At 41.5% G+C, this 23056-nt stretch overlaps 1 protein-coding gene across 1 annotated transcript in view; it reads right to left on the reverse strand.

Annotated features, from left to right (window-relative positions):
• The window catches only part of ap2a1 (adaptor related protein complex 2 subunit alpha 1), a 43326-nt gene extending 26524 nt beyond the window's left edge, over positions 1-16802 (reverse strand). The window contains 2 exon segments of the mRNA XM_034202273.1: positions 7404-7615; positions 16007-16802. Coding sequence (XP_034058164.1) covers positions 7404-7615; positions 16007-16073 — 279 coding nt within the window. The 5' untranslated portion in view covers positions 16074-16802.
• Between the last annotated feature and the right edge of the window lie 6254 nt (positions 16803-23056).

A 23056-nucleotide genomic window follows, 5' to 3' on the forward strand; every position in this document is an offset into this window, starting at 1 on the left:
AACTACTTGAATTTGTGTGGCAGGAGTGGTAGAGTCAGCCAACAGGTACCAAAACAGGTCGTGCTGTGATGGTAAATCCGGGTTATTTCACAAAACATTGATTTCTTAACTCTTCCCAAGTTAAAACATTTGTATTGTAGTGTTGAAAATGAATATGAACTTGTTTTCCTGTGCATGACTGAGTTCTGAAAAAAAGCATCTTTATTGTTACTTGACCAGTTTTATTTACTGGAAATAAATTCTTAATTAACAACATTTATATTACAGATTTGGGAGAAATGTTATCAGTAGTTTAGGGAAGTGGTTCCCAACCGGTGTGCCGCAGCACACAAGTCCAGGTGTGCCATAGAATCTTTTTTTTTTATGTTCCACATTTATTTCTCAATTAATAAACTTCACTTCATATACACTTTATTTTATTACATGTACAATGGAGTTGATAAGCTAATAAAACATATATATATTGCTCAGATTTAGACATATTCAATTGAATATAGCCTCATACTGACTGCTTAAATTCTTATGACTTACGCCAGCCGTCATTGTTTACGGCGTGCAGAGCAGCTTTTTATCCTCGCGCCAAAATATTAAAAGAGTAATGAGGGTGAGAGTGCTGGAGGAGAGGTTTGAGTCATATTTCCCTCCTATGAATGAAGACTTCGATTGCCTGCAGGATCCGTTTAATCCTCTCATTAATATCAGCCACTAGTTTAAACAGCAGAGCTCAGGATGAACTCGCAGAGCTATAGGACCGCTCCCTGAAACTGAAGCACGGGGAACTACGTCTGGATATCTTTTGACTGCTTGTGGGACACGAGTATAACATCCCTCTCAGAGAGTGCCATCAATGTGCTTTTACAGTTTCTAACCTCCTACTTGTGCGAGCTGGCGTTTTCCTCACTCGCGTATGTCCAAAACAAGCCCCGCCCTCGGCTGTCAGTAGAATAGGATCTCCGCGTTGCCCTGTCCACTATCCCCCCCCCCCGCGCATAAAGAGACTCTGCTCCCAAAAGCAGGCACAAGTGTCGCACGAATGTGCCTAACATAGTTTTATTTAGTTTTGCCGTTTAAACTGATTATTCTGTTATAATTATTATTAAGTTATTATAGGCCTACCTTTTTTGAAACTCAGAAGGAGAGTTGGAATGAAAATTACATGTATTCTTGTTTTTACACAGGTAGGCCTACTATTTTCAGCCAAAAGAAAAGAGCCAGTACGCCTGTTTATAATATTTCATTCATCATACTAAGAAATGGTGTTGACGTTTTTAGTCTGGTTCTTGTTATTATATGATGGATTATATGTTTTTTAGGATGACTTAGATTTGATTATTTGTTCTATAAAATGTTCTATTCAAATAAATACACATTTGAAAACCAATGTATGTGTATTTATTGTTTGTAGTGTAAGCTGCAGGTCACCCTTGAAAAAGAGATCAATGATCTCAATGGGATACACCTGGATAAATAAAGGTTTGAAATGAAAGCTCTGAAGTGGTTTTTAAATCTACCAAAAGTTGGTGTGCCTTGGGGTCGAGAAATATATTCAGATGTGCCTTGGTAAAAGAAAAAAAGGTTGGGAACAACTGGTTTAGGGTAACCTATAAATATGGGAAAGTGGAATATTTGCGGTGATCTATTTTTTCCAGGACTGTATACTATATGTATACTTTATTTTACCCTTTTCTCCTATTTTTTCTCATGGCATTATATTACATGCACCAGGAGTTTATCCATATACTGTAGGTGCACCGAACTGTGTGGATGAGAGAATTACAGTTTTGTTTTGATGAAAAAATATTTCAAACCTTTATTTATCCAGGTGTATCCCATTGAGATCATTGATCTCTTTTTCAAGGGAGACCTGCTCAAGTAGGTTCCACATAATGAATATTTATAGAAACTAGAAAATGCATTTCCTGCTGAAAATGCGTGTGAATGCTGTAATCCAGGGGTCGGCAACTTTTTTGATATGAAGTGCCATTAAAAAGCGTGCCGACAATAGTGAGTTATCAACGGGGGGGGGGGGGGTTCGACGCTCGTGAACTGTCAACAGGAGGGCGGGGGGAGCCTCGCTGCGGGGAAGCAGTGTGTGGACCTGTCAGCGCAACTTACATGAGGCAGAATTTAACAAACACATTTAAATAATTGGTTTAAACGGCATAATAATAAGGACGATCGTCCGTTCTGTGATTCTCCAGAACACACATGGCCAGTCCGACCCTGTGTAGCATGTTATTTCAATGAGAGATGAGCAGATCGCCACTGGGCTTTCAACTAAAGACACAGCCACACAAAAACAGCGGCATTTGTACAGCTCCTTATGGGTACTGCAATTTGTGAAGTGTTTTCCTCTGTGGTGAAACGATCTGCACTGCACCACGGGGGAAAGCGGCAGAAAGTCGGAGTTAAAGAGAGTGGGGCTGCGTTGCGTGCATGGCTTCCTTCTGCAGGTAACGGGGAGACGCGCTCTGGCGGCGGTCTCGTTCAGGATCCGAAAATAAAATTTTAATATTTTGCCCACTTATTCCTAGTGTGCCACTGGTTACAGTGCCGCGTGCCAATGGTGGCACGCATGCCAGGGGTTGCCGACCCCTGCTGTAAACTGTGTACATTTGTTGCTGAATTTAGCTGAAAATGTAGAACAAGCTGAATATGTTATTAGTTGAATGGTCTCTGTAGCTGCTTTTAGCTACAAAAACCAAGTATGCATGTTGCTGAACTTAGCGGAGAAATGCAGAAAAATGAAATTATTTGAATCAAAATTGTTACAGCTCAAATGCAATGACTTTGTTGAAAACTTGAAAGTGAAATGTTAAACTGGAAAAGTAGGAAAAATAGTGAAGAAGCTTAATATTTAAAAGAAAATGTTTTAAAAGATATAAACAACAAAAATGTATAGCCTCAATGTCCTGTAATAGTTGAATAATGTAATAGTTGAATTGTTTCTGTAGCTGAAAGTAGGCTGAAGGAGTTAGATATTAAATGTAAGTAGTAGTGAATGAATGTGTATTAAGAAGAGAAAAGAAAGTAAAAAGGCTTTGGAAAGCAGCAGAATATTTTAACTGCAAACTTTTGAACTAACTTGATCTGTCGCCATGGCAACGACATTTGATGAAACCCCATAATACGCTTAGATGTGTTGATCGTTACCAAACCTGTGAAGTTCTGGGCCGTTTGGAGCATTTTCACTGAAGTTATGAGAAAACCGTGTTTCATGGTGAGCATTGTGTTGCCATGGCAACGGCATTTGAAGAAATCTCAAAACTGTCACGTAGATGTCTTCACGGCTGGACTGTTAGCACACATGTGAAGTTTGAGCACTTTGACCATTTTCATAGGAGTTATAGCAATATCGTGTTTTATGGCGAGGGATTCGTTGCCATGGCAACAGCTTTTGAGGAAAACTGACTATTGGCACATAGACATGTTGAGGGCTGGACCATTAACCATTATCTGAAGTCTGGTGCGGTTTTGACCCTTTTCATAGACGACATCGTGTTTTTTGGCGAGGGATGCGTTTCCATGGAAACGGCATATGGTGAGATATCAGATTGAACTTAGAGCTGTTGAGGCATGGACCGATGATATACAAGTGAAAATTGGGGGACGATCGGACCGTGTCAATTGGAGTTACAGCGACATCGTGTTTTATGGCGAGGGATGCGCTTTTCCATGGTAACACCACATTATGTAACATCAGATTTGACGTAGAGCTGTTCAGGGCCACAGTGTTAACCATCATGTGATGTTTGGTGGCATTCTGAGCAGACGTTATGAAACACCTGTGCTTGAGCCCAGAGATCAAAGGTTTCCATGGTGATCAGTGAGAGGAGAGCCTTTCCATTGATCTGAATGAGAGATAAACCTCTTACATGTGAACGTTTTGTTGAAGAACCGTAGCAGATATCGGTGAAATGTCAACACGTCTCAGGACCCTTACGAGCATCTGCGTCTGTTTTTTATGTACTTTCAATTGTTTGCTTAATTTTTTATTTATTTTTCAAGCTAAGAGATGTCTCCCTACAATTCAAGCATTGTCCCAGGAGTGTAGGGTTTGGGAATTATGGCAGTTAAAAAAAAAATGTAAGGCGAATTTCAAGCTGACTTTAGCTGTGACATCACGCACTCTAAAGGCCCTGACACACCAGGCCGAAATCTGCCGTTTTAGTTAGTCGGACGACGAAGCGTGCCCTATCGGCCAAACTCAATTTGGTGTGTCCCGCACCGTCGGCAGTGACACGCCTTATTTGGGCCGACGCACGGCCGATTCACAGGCAGTCGGACAAAGAAATCACTCTGATTGGCTGTGCAGCTAGCGAATCAGTGCGTGAGAAGCGAAACGGTTGCTTGAGAATGTCTTCCACAAGCAACACTCCAATGGCTGATAGCTCCAGTACTGCACGAAACATGTTTTCGATGGACGAGAGTGAAAATGGAACGAACACGCTATTTGTTGTTTGTTTATATCACGTAGTCTGTTCTTCTTCTCTGTCTTCCGGTTGTTGCCTCTTTTGAATGACTAATACACACTACCGCCGCCTGCTGGTATGGAGAGTTATTGCCACTCACGCATGTGCAGTTCCTACGTGCTCGGCTGAAGTCTTTGCGGTGTGTTCCAGTGCGACACATGGCCAAGATGCAGGAGAACACGGCAACGAAACAGTCGGCTTTGGCGAGTTCTCTGGTGACTGCTTGGTGTGTCAGGGCCTTAAGCCTTAACGAGCTGCACAATACACACTAATGTTAACATCTGAAGAAAGCCTCTTTACCAAGCTCCAAACTAAGTTAAATATCTCAAAAAGTGTAAAAGATATAACAAATCTGAATAACAAGTTTTACAGCTGAAGGTCTTGTGATCATTCAGGGCTCAACGCTAACTTTTAAAAGTGGTTGCCAGGCTGGCAACCAGGCATCAGCTTTTGGTTGCCAAAACTGAAAAAACGGTTGCCATTTTTAGTCACCTTATATTTTAAATAATTAAGATACTATACAGTTATACATCAACTTAATAATGAACATGTGACACAAAAGAATGTTCAAATCCTTTACAATAAGTAATTAACACAATTATTTGAAACTTAAGTGCATGGTAGTAAACTTGTCCACCCTCAATTGCTGATATACAAAATACCAGTAGTGCAGCTGTTGTCATGTTCTTCACAGATCCCTCACCAAATGAATTGAGCAAGTCACTAGTTTCTTGGTCATCCGCTGTCTCCCTTTCAAATGTGGGTTTTCTTGACCTTTGTGCTGACCCCCACCATAGATCCATTGGCCCTTCAGCATTGAAGTCTTGACCTTTGTGCTGATCCCCACCATAGATCCACTGGCCCTTCAGCATTGAAGTCTTGGATTGGCCAGACTAATACATTTCTAATGTTAAATAAATGAAAACCATTCACAGTTAAGAATTAGATATTAATTACTGATGCTGTAAATTACCTTTAAAGGTGGCGTAGGTAAGTTTGAGAAACCGGCTCGAGATACACTTTTTGTTATATTCCATGGAATGCTCTTAACATCCCGATAGCAATGAATATCTGAAGTGCTTTGACAACAAATCCATAAAAAAACGTCATCTGTGGAAGCCGTAGTACTGTAAAAAGCACGACCAATCATTTGAGCCGGCACGGCTAAAGTCACTGGATGGCCTACCTGCCTGTCAGCCTTCCATCTGTGCACAAACTTATCTCGTGCCCTCATTGGTCATGGGCGTGTTCGTGTGTGTTGGAGGAGGGGCTCTGTGAGGAAGTGGCAGATTTTCAAGTTCTAGCGCACTCGAGCTGGTTTCTCCAAAATTACCTACCCCACCTTTAATATGTCTAACTATATTTAAAATGTGTTACCTTTTTATAGAATATTTTCCTATGGTAAAGTTTCGCACTTTTATTTTGGTAGTAATAAGATCTGGACTCTTATTTTGAAGGAACTTTACCCATTTCCTCTTTGCTTTTCGTTCGGGTTCATCTTGCGCTTTTTCAGTTGACTCACTTTGAACATTTGTTTGAGATGTTGACGGGTTGGCAGAACTTTTTACCCCACAGTCAAACAACTTAATTTGCTTCGCCATTTTTTGTAAAACGAACACAAGGCGCACGCGAGTAAACGTGCATCGCTTTCTGGCTCCGTAATTACACCAATGCACGTGGAACTTAAGTATCAGGTTCCGACTGGTCACAACAATAATTAAATATCACTCTTAGTGCAACAAATAATTAACATTTACCTATTTTGGGGTGCACATTTTGCTGTTTGCTGTCCTTATTTCTTTAATTAAAAACTGGTTGCCACTGATGGCAACCAAAGGCCAAAAAGTGGTTGACATTTTTTCTGAAAGGTTGCCAATGGCAACCTGGCTACTGTCGAGCCCTGTCATTTTAAAGTTGGAATGATGTCTCTAGCTGAAAGTATGTGGAAGGAGTAGCATTTGGCGCACGGTGTAGTTAAAAGAGGATTTAAAAGGTTCCACCCATTGAGTTGCATGTTAAAACTAGAAAATGCATTTCCTGCTGAAAATGCGTGTGAATGATGTAAACTGTGTACATTTGTTGCTGAACTTGGCGGAGAAATGCAGAAAAGTGAAATGATTTGAATCAAAATGGTTGAAGCTCAAATGCATTGCATTGACTTTGTTGGAAAATTGGAAGTGAAATGTTAAAATGGAAGAGTATGAAAAATAGTGAAGAAGCTTAATATTTAAAAGAAAAGGTTTAAAAAAGGTATAAACAACCAAATGTAAACAGCATTCGCACTAATGAAAATACAAATCTGACGCTGACGTACTTGGCTAGGGGCAACGGCACACAGAGCTAACAGTTACTCATATTGAAGAAAATAGAAATTGGAGAAAATGTGTATGTTGAATGTATGATAACTGTGTGTACAAATCACAGAATGTCTATGGCATGGCAAATAATTATGTTGTTGTGAGTGTGGACATAGCAGCTACATATTAGCTTAGCCTGATGGATGTGATCTCCATTCAGAAAGCAGGCATTTTAAACGTTTTTTGCCGCCGTCTTGCGGACACACTCGCCCAATTATTAATTCATGGTTCTTACTAATCAGGATGTAGTGACGCCATCATTTTGATATGTGTATTGCAATTAAATTACTGTAAAATATGTTCATTTTGTTGTTGGTATTTACAACCGTATCTACATAGACATGAGCCCTGCCTCCTCGTTGGTGCTTTTAGTTTGAGCCACCCGAGTAAACACCGCGGTCAGACTCACGTGAGTAATGCAATGTGAACATTTGCTTCGTGTCCGGTGTGAATGCACCTCTAGAGCTGTTCACTTGTTCAGGTGTAAAGAGGGTCTTAGAGTGAACTTGGATAATCGTGTACAAAACTATCAATCAATGCTGTAAACACATAACACAAGCAGCAGCAGACTTACAATCTGTTTCTCTGTGTACTTATTGGAGCTCAGTAGGTTGACCGCCTCCATGTGTCCAAAGTCAATGTCATGGCCGAGCAGGAAGATGAAGAGCAGCTTGCAGACATATTTCTTCTTGCTGTAGCCATCAAGAGCCTTGTCCCCTTTAAACTTGGAGCGAATGTTGGCCAGCTCTTTATTGATCCGTTTGATCTCAGCTTCCTTGCTCTTACCTGACAGGGGAAAGAAAGTTGTGCAAAATCAGCATTCAAAAGTGGACAAGAAGGACGTTCTCATCCCTTCTTCACTAATACAGTATGGATGATGGAGCACCTCAGCTGTATCAACTGCATTAAGTCACCTGTGTTTCTAGTAGGGATGCTCCGATCGATCGGTCGCTCTCTAAATATGCCGATCGCGAGAGCCGACCGCGAGAGCCGATCGCATGACGTAAAATACATGACACTTTTCTCTGGGTGCGGCAAAACAAGCTCGCCAAAATAGCTTCACCGGTCTGGCAGTATTTTAAGGTGTCCGAAAAAGATAGTAAAATAGCGGTATGCAACGTGTGTGAAGCAGAAATCTTGCAGCTCCGCCCACTGAGACGGACCGGTGAGCGGAGCAACACACAAGAGTTAGACCTAACACACTTAGCTATTTTATCTACCTCTGGAACAAGCTAAACTAGTTATACATATATTTATTCTTCACTGTCGGGTCACTCATTACTGGATCAGTGAGCTGCATGAGATACTGACAGACTGTCAGGAGAGGGAGAGAGGGGGAGAGAGGGGGGGGAGAGAGAGAGAGAGGAAAAGAGAGCGCTTCCGCTCATTTCTCCCGTGTTATTATCCAAAGTGAATGTAAACTTGAATAATGTACATAATTTGAATGTAATAATTAAGTTGATTGTTGTTTGTGGAAGCTCCAGTGAATGAGCCCCATTAACTGAGTTTTAAACATCACTTTAAATGGACGATTTAAAGTGATGTTTAAATCTTCCATTTAGGCCCCGCCCACTCGATCGGATCGGCATCGGCCGATACTGATTCCGGCGATCGGAGCATCCCTAGTTTCTATACCAAGCAACATGCACGTACTAATTGCTCATAGCAACGAGCAGGCATATTCCTACAGAGCCAATATCATGCTCAACACACCTGTAATTTATATTTTCAATTACAATTAAATAAATAATATGAAAAAACACCATACAGTCTGCATTAGAGTTACGAGTTAGCTTAAATCAGTGCACATGAACAGAACAGATATGGGGAAACGTTGAAATTACTAAAGTCAATAAAGTACGAGATACAAATATTTAACAACAACATGGCTATCTGATATAAAGCTATAAGTAGTGAGCAGACTCCACTTCGTTATAATAAATGTATCGTAAAAAAAACACGTGTTGAAGTCCTATGTTTTCTAGTTTCCCTTTTTATAACAAGCACAGACTACCGCCGACAGCTGGTATGGAGAGGTATTTCCTCCCACACTGGATCAGAATGTACGTGCTGATTAGCTATTAGCTTTGGTCTTGGTGGTGCGTTCAAATCTGACTTTAACGTAGGCAACATGTTGATCTAGCCTTACTGAACTCTTCTTCACTTCCCTGGTGCATTACTCTGCTGTTGCAACTCAAGTTGTATACGTACGCCATACTCACTTAAAACACTTGCTGCAGGCATTCGCCTGCAGCAAGTGAAAGCAAATCACCTGCTTGACAAACACTATATAATGTGCAACATTATTGGACCTTGTATCACTTTTGCAAGTTTTAGTGGTACAGATACATTTGGGAAAATGGGGGGCAATAGTAACTAGTGGTGCACGATAATTATCGGCCCGATAATTATCGGTTCGATATTAGGAATTATGACGTCATCCCGATAAAAGTATTAATAGCCCCGATAATATAAAATATATTTTTTGGGTAAAAAAAAAGAAAAAAATACTGCGGTGTGGGTGGATTGGGATGAGGGGCGCTTGTTTTTCACTCGGCTCCTCCCGTTTTGCCAGTACTGTGGTATAAGTGGTTTAGGAAGAGAGGAGTTTTTCACACCTAACTCATGCCTGGCTGTGACGTAAATGGTGTGCGGCCGTGAAGCCAGGACAGTAAACAAACATGTCGCCGGTAGTATGGGACTATTTCAAAGTTTCAGAGTTAGATAGTTCGCTTGCTATTTGTATTAACAAATGCAATGCAGAAGTTCCACGAGGAGGGAAAAAGGCAACGAGCTATAATACTTCCAACCTGATTAGTCACCTGAAACATCGCCATCGCTACGATGGTGTGTTAAAAGCGTACGAAGACGCCTGCGCTGCTAAACTAGCGGCGAATCCAAAGCCAGCTGCAAAGGCACCGGGGCTTTTACCTATCGACGAGGCTTTTGAAAAAGGCAATACTCAAAAAAAAATAATAAATATGGTCACTTTGAAGAGTCAAAACTGTTCTTGGCTTTGTTTTGTTCATAGTAGTAATGCTCATGTCATTTGCTCACTACTAGTCTTTTTTTTACCACCAGGTGTGCAAAAACTACAGGTACATTTAATATATATATATATATTATATTATTATCGGTTATCGGTATCAGTCTTGAGAAGCAGGAAGTTATCGGTATCGGTTTCAAAAAACCAATATCGTGCATCCCTAATAGTAACACCTCAATTTGCACCAATCAGAAATACATTTTGGGAAATAAGAAGCATGCTTACTGTGTTAAACCTCTGAAAAAAGCAAAATTCAATATTTCGAAGCATAAGCAGATAATACAAATGAAAACGGTATGTCTAATGACCTCTGGAGTGAGAAGCCAGCTTCCATGTAGATAAAGTTAAAAAGCAGGATTTTCAGGGCAATTCATTATTTGGGGATATACAAGTCAAAATGATTTTGTATTAATGTTGTAACAAAACAGATAATATCAACTTCAATACAATTCTTTCAAACTAGTGAAACTCAATACCATTGAATGAGAAATAAATAACTAATTGCTTAGCAATTGAAAATTGTCATGGACATTTCTCAGGCCTGAGGGATCACTTTAAAGGTCCCATGTCATGCTTTTCCGGTTATTACCCGTCCCCTTGTGTGTTATGAAGGTTTTTCTGCATGTAAACGGTCTGCAGAGTCACAAACCCTCAAAGTACACCCTGTAGCGAGTAAAACTCTAACACAGAAAAGACCCGTCTATGCTGCCCCAGAACGCCTCGTTGGACATTTATCTTTTTCCATTGTTTTCTTCTTGGGTATAGTGACGTATTTGGGTATAGTGACGTAGGGCTGTACGATATATCGTGTCGTGACGATAATCGCGATATGCGCATGCGCGATATTCAAATCGCGTGGACGTGCGATTTTTATTTAATTTTTTAGGACTTGCGATATTAAGTAGGCAAATTAACTCAAACACGTCATGTTACAATCATTTTGCTGCTTGCTACAAAAGTAAAACATGCGCGGCTCTCATGTGCATGCACAGCAAACCACCAATCACAATCAAATCTCCAAAGCAAACGGACCCGGTGATTAAAGGTAAAAACACTAAATAAAGTAGTTTCATGTGTTTCTCCAGGCAGGCAGTTCGGCGCTGCTAACCGAGCTAGCTCAGCTTGTTGCTCTGATAACTTAAAGGTGACCTATCATGCTATATTTGAACAATATATTGTTGGGCCATACCTATATAAAGTATATAAATATAGTTGTTTTTTTCAAAATACCAAACAGATCCTGCATTTTAGCCATTCCTCATTTCGCTCTATATGCTCTTTCCAGCTCTGTTTTTGCAGGGGGCTGATTCTGTGAGCTGCAGCTGACCACGCTCCCCTGCAGGAGAGGGGAGCGTGCTCTGAGATCAGCTGCTAGGCTGCAACGGGGAGAAGAGGGGGAGGAAAAGAGAGGCGCCGTCCTCCGTGTTTTATTCTTATATGATTATATAGAGTCGTTATTCATTTGTTTTAAAGCTCAATAAATAACAAAGAAAACCTTTGACCGGCACTTTTCTAATTTTGTCCGGAAGATTTAAACTTTAACGGACATGTTGACCGGCGAAAAAACATCGAACTGAAACTCTGCCGAACAGTCCTTGGAAGAGGCGGAGAGGTGGGTGTTTGTCATCTGCTGGTGGACTAACCGGAGAGAATTACAGCGCTTGCCTCGACGGGGAGGGATTGCATTGAATTACAGCAGCAGGAGCAAACGCTTGCCTCAGGGAGGGAGAAAAAGAGCCACAGCGGAGAATAAACAGAAGGGCAACCATGGCAACCATGCGCGGGAAGTCTTCTTCGCTGCTTTTTTGGCAGACTACAGCGCCACTTACAGGCCTGGCATATGTACTACAGCGTCTCCAGCGCTTTCAAGCAGCAATGGCCGGCGGTGGCCCAACCTCTCATTCCCCTGATAGGTGGAGAGTTGGCCATATAGGCAGAGCACCACTTCTGTGACGTAGAAAATAATTCAAATCTGGATCAGTCTGTATCAGATCCGTTGCAGCCCTGTTTTTAGAGATTTGGGTATGGAGGAAAATAGAGGGTTGTGTTTTCTGACACTTGGTGAGTTCCCTGACACACCGGGGACACATATTCATGTATAAAAGACGTACAAAAGTGCATTTTACATGATAGGTCCCCTTTAAGATCCAGACGTCCGTGACTAAAATCCTTCATCCGGTTATGTATAGTTAAAAAAATACCAATTGTATAGCATTAAAGTTCAAGAAAGGATGGTTTGCGGGGGAAAAAAAAACTGTCTTTTCTTCAATTCCTGTATGTTTTCATATCGCAGGGGGGGGGGGGGAAATCGCAATGTCAGTTTTTTCCAATATCGTGCCGCCCTATAGTGACGTTATGTTACGTCCACAGAGCCGTTACGCAGGGCTCGAGCTTAAGGGCATCAAACGGGCCCCGGGCCGGAATTATTAAAGAACGTGGTACCGTTAAGCTCCGACGTTATAGTACTGGAGTAGGGATGTGCATCTCCGTCACTGAGGCCGATGCGATGCGCATCTCGATACGTTGCCACGATACGATACATTAACGATACATTTGAAACACCAGGCGATGCGATACGATACGATTCACCCCTGTTGCGATACAGTTCGATACGATTTGATTCAACATTATGCGATTCAACACCATGCAAAAATAATGATACTTCAATATGGTACGACAGAGGATTTTTGTTTTATTCCTTATATGCAGCAAATCATACATTAACAAAAAAGTGCTTTACATATTTGGTACTGCACATCCCACCATGCCGTTTATTTTGTTACCTTTAAAAGCTCTCCAGAGTACAATTGTATAACACCTCACAGTTAAACAATGTAAGGATGCATTGCTCATGATTAACAATGTGAAAATAACAGCTACCATAGTGCAATGCCCATACAGCTGCCAGCCTGATGTGCTTAACACTCATTCATAGGCTAACTCACCAGTGAGCAGAAAGCAGTGGCTTCTATATGAACAATGAAGAATACAAATAACCTTTCACAAACAGGTATTTCATAACTGCTTACAGTAAGGAAGACATTTAAACTATTATTGGCCGTCACAGGCTGCTGTAAACTAAACACCACTCTCTCTGACAGAACACCTCACTGAGTGATTTAACTCGTATGTCTAACTTTCAGGTTTCTCTTTTCAGCCGCAGACCCCATGTCGCCTCTTTATGTGCGTCGCTAATTTCCTCGTACTACTTGTGTACTTTAAAGCGGCTCGGCATCGTTAACAATTTGCGAGCTATTTTTCAAGTTGACCGTCTGTAGTATATAGTGCCGCGCACATATACCATCAGGACGTTACTGATGGGGTGCGGCTGCGGAGTGATACTGTGTGTATGCAAGCCCGCATCTAGGACGGATCTATGTATCATGGCTGTAGACCTGTTAAGTAATAAAGATACCTCATACAAAGGTCTACGGATACCTTATTACTCTCCATGACCTGCGGTCAACTATGTAGCATAAAGGACTATTACACCGTCTTTCTTGAACAATCCGAAGTGTTGCCAAACGTTTGATTTGTAGGTATTTTTCGGTGCGCTGTGTTTCTCTTTCCCCTCAACTTCCGTGTGTGTGTTGATAACAGAGACTCTCGGCCTCTGTAGTGGCGAAGCAAATATCAAAGATCGTCTCTGCTGAGCGTTGACAAGATGAGGGGATTTTATATGAATGAATCGTTTTTTTACCGATGCAAAGACGGTACGCAATCGATGCATCGCGAGTTCAACTCGGTTCAACCCAAACTGTAGCCGATGTGCACTCTTTCAACCGGTGCACTCGCATCTTGAACGTTTATGCCGGTGCACCGATGCGAATCGGTGAATCTTAACATCTCTATACTGGAGACATTTAAAAAATATATGTCATATGTATTATTGCTACATAAACATTATATCGCAGTTTTAGTTTCGCCAACTCCGTTTCTAATATGCAATAAGACTACAACATGCGTCTATGATGTATTTTCGATCTTTCCAATCCAGACGAGATCTCTCTCTCCCGTCTGTGTGCGAGGGGGCGGGGCCGTTTGTAAAGGTCTCCTGACTGACAGACTGTCATCCTGGTTAGTGGTTACTCTGGGTTCTGTCTTCAGGACAGAGTGTTGGATTGTTTTGTTAATTGGATGGGACTTGATTGGAGTCAATATTAGAGTAACTTTCTCGTTTGTGTGTTTTTTTTAAATATATTTGGCCTTTGTTTCTGTGATTGAATGATTTACTCAAATAAAAAGGTTGATGAATTATCATCTAGATTTGTATGATGTTTTATTTATGTTAAAGGTCACTTTGAATGATTTTAACTAATGATAATGTAGAAAAACGAATGTTTTAAATTCGGGACAGTCCACATTAATTTCGGGACGGCTTAGATTGTATTTCGGGACGGTTCCGGGAGGATGGTGAAAAAAGTTAGTCGAGAGCCCTGCGTTACGTTTGGACCAATCCGTGGACTTCCTCACTCACACACACACACACACACACACACACTCGGCGGGACGTTGCGAGGCTTGCTGCTGCGAGGAGCGGACAGTGTGAGTTGGCTCACTGGTGTGGGGTCAGCGAGACACCGCAGAACTCAGCCTGAGCACACACACAAACTCTCAGCCAGGCTGCGGGTGTGTGTGTGTTTCGGGCTGGTTTTCGCTGTGTCTCGCTGTCTAGCAGACGGCCACTGGGCTCACAGGGAGGGGGGGGGAGGAGCTCCAACAAGGCGTGTAGGACAGAGAGTGAATACACATACTATACAGAGATGCTGTATGAGAAACCAATGTGAGTTTGGAACATTGCACAATGTAAATCTATTTTAGTAGACCTCAACAATGGAATTATGATCAGTAGAAATAGCCATGACATGGGACCTTTAAAACATCAAACATTATTCAAATCTCCATTAGAGCCATTCCCAGTCCATCTAGTAACCAAATAAAAACATACCTTGTGAACTGGCATCAAAACACAATTGTTTATATAATACTGTGAAAGCCAAAAAGCTACAAGGCTTGGAAGGGAAAGTACGGGTTTGTATTTCTTAGCTAAGCCAATTGTTTAATGCTTCATCAAATAATTACTGGGTGCATTGTTAGAGGTATTATGGAAGGCAGTTACAGTAAAAACTGTATAGAGTAGTAGAGCAATGGCAGATGTAGGGATGAGTTCCATTTTGGATCTGTTTCCAGGTTAGCAGAAAACTGCATTTATTAAACCAGTCTAATGATCAAAACTTTAGATTTTTCCTCACTGATTTGCATAGTCTTTTGTGACATAATGTTATATACTGAGGCTGAATATATTTGTCACCTGTCAACAGATTGTTCCCATACAACATATAATATAACTCTTACCAAATTACTTTGATTTGTGAAGCATTTCATTCAATGGATGAGCTTTACATAGACATTCCTTTCTGTCTCTGTTAGCTCCTAGACAATTTTGTATACATGTGAATGAATTATATACTAATTACACATACCACGATGAAATATGTTATCATACAAAATGTTATTATATCAATATTAGAAGTCGGAAACTGTTATCAGTAATTTCATTTATTATCTTATTTGCGTTTAGCCTATAGCTCCTTTTGACTAATGTCGTTAGTCGTCAATATCACCATTTTAAAAAGCAAAAATCTATACAATAAAGTTGCAAATGTATGCAAACATTTAACAAAACATAATCGACGTTTTGAAAATAGCATATGTTTATTTCATGGTGCCCTGTCGATTGTGCCAGTTATAGATGATGGCAGGGTCTTCAGGTTAAGATTCAGCTGTCCTTCCTATCTATTATAATCCTCAAACTGAAAGCCATTGTTACTGTATGAACTGTCATGCTGTCAGTTTAAAATAATGACATATACACTGCAGTGTGACCAAAGCAGCTACTAACACAGACGAGGATTCGTGTTCTGCATGTATCGTAGCCATGGTTCTGTTGCAGCAGGTGCGTTACACAGACATGTCAGCCTCACATCGAGGAGGATGTGTTGTGTACATTTAGTTAGCGTCTCTTTGCTGTGGTGCCCACCACGTTAATACAACACATGTAAAAAAAAAGGAATGGGTTAACTGATGAACGACACACATCAGTTACAGGAACGATAGAAAATGCCACTTACAGTTTCTTATGTCGGAAATGAAAACTGCTAATCCGCGCATTCCATCTCCTTTCGACACAGCCGGCATGTTTGCAGATTTGTCCTCACTCCGGCCTTAACTGTATCTGACGTCGCTCAGCCTTTACACCGGACTGGAGTCGAATATGGCCAACTTGACGTTTAGTAGTAGCTAGCTTTTCAGCAATTCCAGTTGCTCGCTACACCTATATCATTCAGTGTTGCTGACGAAGCTCGCGGTATGCCTGTGGCAGGCTATGTTAGCTCAGATAGCATACACTAGATTAGCTGGATGGTGCTGGAGGATAAATTAGCGTTATCCCCGTTAACTGGCTCGTTTCCGCTGGCTATGGCAAGCTAACGTTATTTCATTCAATCCTTACCTACATAGAGGCGACGCATATACCATCTACTGTAACGATTCACAAAAGGTAAAACCCCACACTACTTGGGTGTCTCGCAGATACATGCAGTCAGATGTGTTAGTAGAACAAACGTCACAGAATATAACGTTGAGTTACTTCGAAGTGAAGCGCCGTATAGCTAGCCTAACAGCTAGCTAGCTGTCTACCAATATCATTCAAATACTGGGATACATCACCGGTTGTCCGGGATAACTACGTAGACGCTCTCAAGTGCCAACTTGCAATACGAATTTAAAGCCCGGCTCTCTTAACCACACACTCAATTTGGTAACTGAAATGTGGTGTATAATTGATGTCCGTTCTAATTCTCCAGCCTCCACTCCGTTGCTTGGATAAGGCTCGTGACAGCAGATTTGATCGCGTGACCGCGCCATGCAGTCCGTGCACGCGTACGCCCCTTTCGTTCTACAGTGTGACAGTTCGTCCAGCCTGGGGCTGATTGGTCCAGTTTGGTGGCACTGGGATTAAATCTGCCCAAATGCACTGCCCAAAATGGGCTATCCGGCTCCAGGTACCTGTCATTATAAAGACGTATTAGCACAGCGCACAGAGGCTGCAAATAAGGAAACAGTTTGTAGAATGACAGCGGGGTGGGTGAAGGTCATGTGAAGGTAAAATGACATCAAAGGTCCACGTATAATAAAATAGAAGGTTCATAGTCTATATCTGATGCAACCACACTTTTTTTGTTGTTGTAGATAATAATATACATTTATAATGATACAATAATTATAATATATATATTATATATAATAGAAATCCACAACTAAATGTGTGTAAAGTAGCATAATTCGAAACATATCGGTTGTTGTTACATATTTATACTACAAACTGTGGAACCTGCGTTTACACACTGCTTGTCACTGCATTTGTGTGTGGGATTTTGAAACTCCCCTTATATCTCTTGGGTCACATGAATACAGATGACATATAACACCAGACGCACAGCTATATTAAGGGGAATGTCTTATTTCAATTAACAATAAGTTATCAATGAAAGTAATCTAAATGTATAATTTGACTACTCACAATGTAGTAAACTAGAACATGCATTTCCTGCTAAGAGCTAAACATTTTTGCAAAGCTAAGCTAAAAAAGCAGGAATGTGAAATGACTTGCCTGGAAAGTGTTAAAGCTTAAATGATTTGAAAAGCTGACACTGCACTGTATCCGGCTTGAATGTAAGAAGAGGGTAGATCAGTAGGAGTAGGTGAGTGAATGGGCTCAATTATCATTAATGCTAGCCTATTTAAAATATGAATATACCCATAATGTTTGAAATGTGTATAAAACGGCTAATGAATTTAAGATGTGAAAATGTAAAGGATTACATTGATTATGAATCAGAAGATAAAAGTTGAACATGCATGAGAAGTAGTGGAAGCAATGTGTTGAAGGGATGAAGCATACAGAAAAAGAATAAGCATCAAAAGAAGTTCTAATTGGATTTTTTACACAAATGAGTTGAAGTGCACTGAGAAGAGTTGAGGTTCCCAATAATTATCTTTGTTGGAATTTTGGAAGGAAAAACACAAACTAAGGTCTAAGCTCTGACAAGAGTTGAACTAGAGAGCTTTTATTTAAAATAGGATTCTATGTTTCTTGTTATCACACAGTGAGTGTAGCGATGTTCAGATATAGTTACTCATAGGGGTTTTATTTTAAAAAGGGGTTTGGGTGGGGGTTGTGAAGGGGTAGATTCTTAGATATAGAAAAGCCGGAATCATCCAGGCCCTTTCTCATTTCATCAAATCCCCCTCCTCAACTCCTCGGTCCTCCGGTAGTGACCCGGAAATGAATTTCAGTGCGCCATGTTGAAGGACATCTCATTTCTCTAAATGCACTTCGAGGACCGAGGATCGAGCGTCAAGGAGGCTCTCTGGAGGAGCTATGATCGAGGATACACTGATGGGTCCTCCACGGCTCCTTCATGGATGCATTTCCGGGAACCGAGATGTTTCAAAGAGTCGTGACGCACGGCCGGACTTATCTCAGCCAATGACAGCTCTGCATGCATCCCCTGAGAGGTTTCTCAATACTCAAATTTCCCCTCCTCGACTCCTATCCTCGACTCCTCTCCTCGAGACTTGGTGCCGCCCACAGGAGATGCGAGCGGATGACTGAGGAGGGGAACCGAGGAGAGAGGAGGGGAAGCAGCAGGCGGTTAGAGAAATGAGAACTCCTCTCCTCTGAGCGGTCATTTTAAAGAGACGTCCATTAATGATGACAGGAGGCACAGCAGCCCTCTGTCTGATGGACAGATGTGTTCATGACCACTTATATATTTACTTTGATTCATTCACAGTGCGGTATAATGAGACAATAACAGGCTACAGATGCGGACATATACACACACATATATTTATATAAATATATAGGCTACAATTTCAGAATCAAATAAGTATGAGCACTCTCATAATAACGTAACACAATCAGAGACTGGATATATATCCCACCCCCCCTCTCTCTCTGGTCGCTGTAATGGGGAATTGAAATTACGGGCCAAAAGTTGTACAAGTATTAAAAGTAAGCATAGGACACCAAACCAACTGAGAACCGTCTGTCCGCCGCATCTACGCACTGTACAACACACACACCCAGGGCCGCCCCTTGCCAACTTGGGGCCCCAAGCGACATTGTGAGATGAGGCCCCCCCCAACCGACAGGAGTGCAAACAACTGTTTGGAAACAAAGTAGGCTACTTTGCAAATATAATTCCTGTTTATTATTATTATCAACAGTTACTTTTTTATACAGTGAGTTAAATGTGCATGTATGTTGTTCAGTATACGTTTACAGGTGAATACGTCTGTATTTCCTGCCAAATACTAGCCTCAAAAAGATTACAATATAATTAATATAAAATAAACGACTTCTACTAATAATAATAATCATAATCAATTCAATAATATAAATACTATATTATTTTATTATGATATAGTTGTAATATAGTCAAGTCAAAACATGCTTATGACATGCTCAAAAACTGATATTTCTTAAATCTGTATTCAAATGTAGTTCCCTCTGTCAGCAATGTATCAACAACTACACACACATTTCTATCAGTATTTCTCTGTGTTGTGGTTGACATGATGATGACTGTTAGGAGTTAAGGGGAGAGGCTGAGCATCACCATGAAATGTGCAAATTGACATAAAAATGAATAAAAGGGGAAAAAATGCTCCATGTTTTTTAGGCTGTAAACTTTAACTGTTATGTAAGCCAACTAGACAGACAGTGTATCACTCTTCCTCCTGTACATTAGCAGATAAAAGGCATCACATACTTGAATGAATGTTAAATAAAGAATGCTGGAAATAACTGCATCTCCATTAGCCTATATGCTATGCAGAGACTGCCTTCTTCATGTCCTGAATTGCAGCTGATGTTTTAATATGGCAATTTGACTTATACAACATTCGCAAGTTGTACATTTGACTCACACAATAACCCACCTTCGAGTGATGCTCTATTTTCTTCATGTTTTGTTTTTTTTCCCTCTTGCTTGCACCGAACTGAAACTGTCTTTTCACCGACATCTCTTCACCTGCACTAGTGGCCGTATCAAAGCCGTGATTGGTCAGATGTCGATTCATTGCAACGGTGTCGGGCAGGGGTGGACTGGGGGGAAAAAGTGGCCCGGGGATTAATTGACAGACAGGCCCACTTAATGCGCGGCATGTATCGGCCGGCCGGCGGCGAAAGTATGTTACTTAACAAAAAACCCTATGCATTTTATGTTATTTTGGACAATTATTCATATAGTAATCACATTACCTGAGCCCTTGAGTTGCCTAGAGCAAAATAGTTACGGCATATATTTAGTGATTTTAATGTTAACAGATCATTGATGCAATAATATATTGACCCAATTTGCCTGACTTGACACACGGAATAAAACATGGGCGTAGGAAGCATCCTCAATGTGGGTGAGACAATTTAACAGGGGGTGTGGGCAGGTGGTGGACCTCACCTCCTCTAGGGGGGTCCGGGGGCAATCTCCCCCGGGAAGATTTGTTTTTAAATGTTGAAGTTAAATGCAAAATTAGGGACTAAATCTATGGCAGTCAGTAGGGGCTTGGACTGTGAGCCGTAGGCAGGGGCGGACTGGGGGGAAAAAGTGGCCCGGGGATTAATTGACAGACAGGCCCACTTAATGCGCGGCATGTATCGGCCGGCCGGCGGCGAAAGTATGTTACTTAACAAAAAACCCTATGCATTTTATGTTATTTTGGACAATTATTCATATAGTAATCACATGACCTGAGCCCTTGAGTTGCCTAGAGCAAAATAGTTATGGCATATATTTAGTGATTTTAATGTTAACAGATCATTGATGCAATAATATATTGACCCAATCAATCAATCAATGTTTATTTATATAGCCCAATATCACAAATGTTACATTTGTCTCAGTGGACTTTACAGTTTGTACAAAATATCAGTATGACAATACGACACCCTCTGTCCTTAGACCCTCACATCGTACAAGGAAAAACTTCCGAAGAAAACCCACAGTTTAAAGGGAAAAATGGGAGAAACCTCAGGGAGAGCAACAGAGGAGGGATCCCTCTCCCAGGACGGACAGACGTGCAATAGATGCCGTGTGTAAATTGAAAAGATAATACATTTGCAACATAGGTAGGCCAAATGTTTGGAAATGCATGTGTGTATAATAGGAAGATGAATCCACGAGGATATCCATCCAGGGCCTATGATCCAGGACCACAGCCACGACTCAAGATCCAGGGCTCGCGATCCAGGACAGAGGAGCGCAGGATCATCCATGACTCCGGATCCCGGCGTATATAGACACCAATTTGCCTGACTTGACACACGGAATAAAACATGGGCGTAGGAAGCATCCTCAATGTGGGTGAGACAATTTAACAGGGGGTGTGGGCAGGTGGTGGACCTCACCTCCTCTAGGGGGGTCCGGGGGCAAGCTCCCCCGGGAAGATTTGTTTTTAAATGTTGAAGTTAAATGCAAAATTAGGGACTAAATCTATGGCAGTCAGTAGGGGCTTGGACTGTGAGCCGTAGTCGGGTTACAGACGTCACCTCTCACTCTCACGGGGGGTGCAGGGAGAACTGAGCGGAGAACTGCACACAGCAGCTGAGGCCCTCTGGGCGGGGCCCCATGCAGCCTGCGTGATTGGCCTGTAGGGAGGGGCGGCCCTGCACACACCTACACACTGTACCACACACACACCTACACACTGTACCACACACCTACTGCTCCTAAAGCATAATCAGGCTACAGCCGTTGTGTATTTTATTATGTGAAGCACTAAATGGTCTGAGAAAAATATCGACTCTTTGTTTAGATATCTACTAAACTACAGCATACAAATACAGAGAGTAATGTAGGCCTGTTATTCTGAGTGATATTTTACACACTGCTCTGCTTTCTGCACGGACCTCACAGCTGCTCTCACTGTAAACATCGCGTTGCGATGAAAGCAGAACTAAAATAATATCCAAGGGATGCATGCAGAGCTGTCATTGGCTAAGATAAATCCGGCCGTGCGTCACGCCTCCACCGTTCTCGGAAATGCATCCGTGGAGGAGCCGTGGAGGATGCGTCAGTAGCCTCATCCCAATACCCCTCCTCGACTCCTCTCTTCCCCTCCTCCGGGACTTGACCCGGAAATCGATCAAGACACACCATGTTGAAGGACGTCCCAATAGCTGAAATGCACCTGGGGCCCTTCTCACTTCTCTTATTTTTCATTTCCTCGCTCCTCGCTCCTCTGTCTCACCGGAAGTTGATTTGTCTGCGCCATCTTGAGTAGCCTTAATGGCCTTATTTCTGCCAGAGGAGCGAGGAACGAGGAGCGAGGAGCGATAATGGAGGAGCTATAAGCGAGGAACCACCAGACCATCCTTCGATGAAATCCTCAGACACTCGCCCCGCCCCCTTACTGTGTATTGCTCACTGATTGGACGATGCAGCGCATGCACTGATCTGATGCTTCTTGACATGAGAGCAGTTTCCCAGCGGAGTGAAGAAAATACATGAACCTCACGGGAGTCACTCCTCAGTTTATACCGTGTTTTGTTTCAATTAATGTATCATTTAGTTACAAATATGTGATATATCTGAACAACAAAGTGGTCAAAAATCATTTTATTCATTTTTTGGAAACATTTTCATGATCGCTTTTTTCGTTTTACATTTTCATTTATTGTCATTTCCATTCAGTCAGTCATTAAGTGCTATTGAAATGTTAATGAGCTACATATCCACACAAACAAACAAAGTGTGCAATCCAATGAATGTTAATCTAACTGGGTTTTGATAGATAACATATCTCTTTTTCTTCTCTCAATTATTTTATTATTGTGCACTCTAATCAATATTAATCTAACTATTGTTTGTTTATACATTTTAAGAATGGCGTTTATCTTTTTTGAGAATGAGTTCTTATTTGATTTTATTTATTGGGGTCTACAACAGATGATACAAATGTTTGTGTCAGTAAATGTGTGGCGGGGGTGTTTGTGGAAATAACGGGGACAGAGCTGCTGTCAGACGATCAGCCAACCCAGTCTCACAAAAAAACGTGTAATAACTACGTTGGTCCACAACGTAGGACGTAGTATTTCTACAAAAACGCCTCTGAAA

This window comes from Gymnodraco acuticeps, unplaced genomic scaffold (assembly GCF_902827175.1).
Source record: "Gymnodraco acuticeps unplaced genomic scaffold, fGymAcu1.1, whole genome shotgun sequence".
Lineage (NCBI taxonomy): Eukaryota > Metazoa > Chordata > Actinopteri > Perciformes > Bathydraconidae > Gymnodraco > Gymnodraco acuticeps.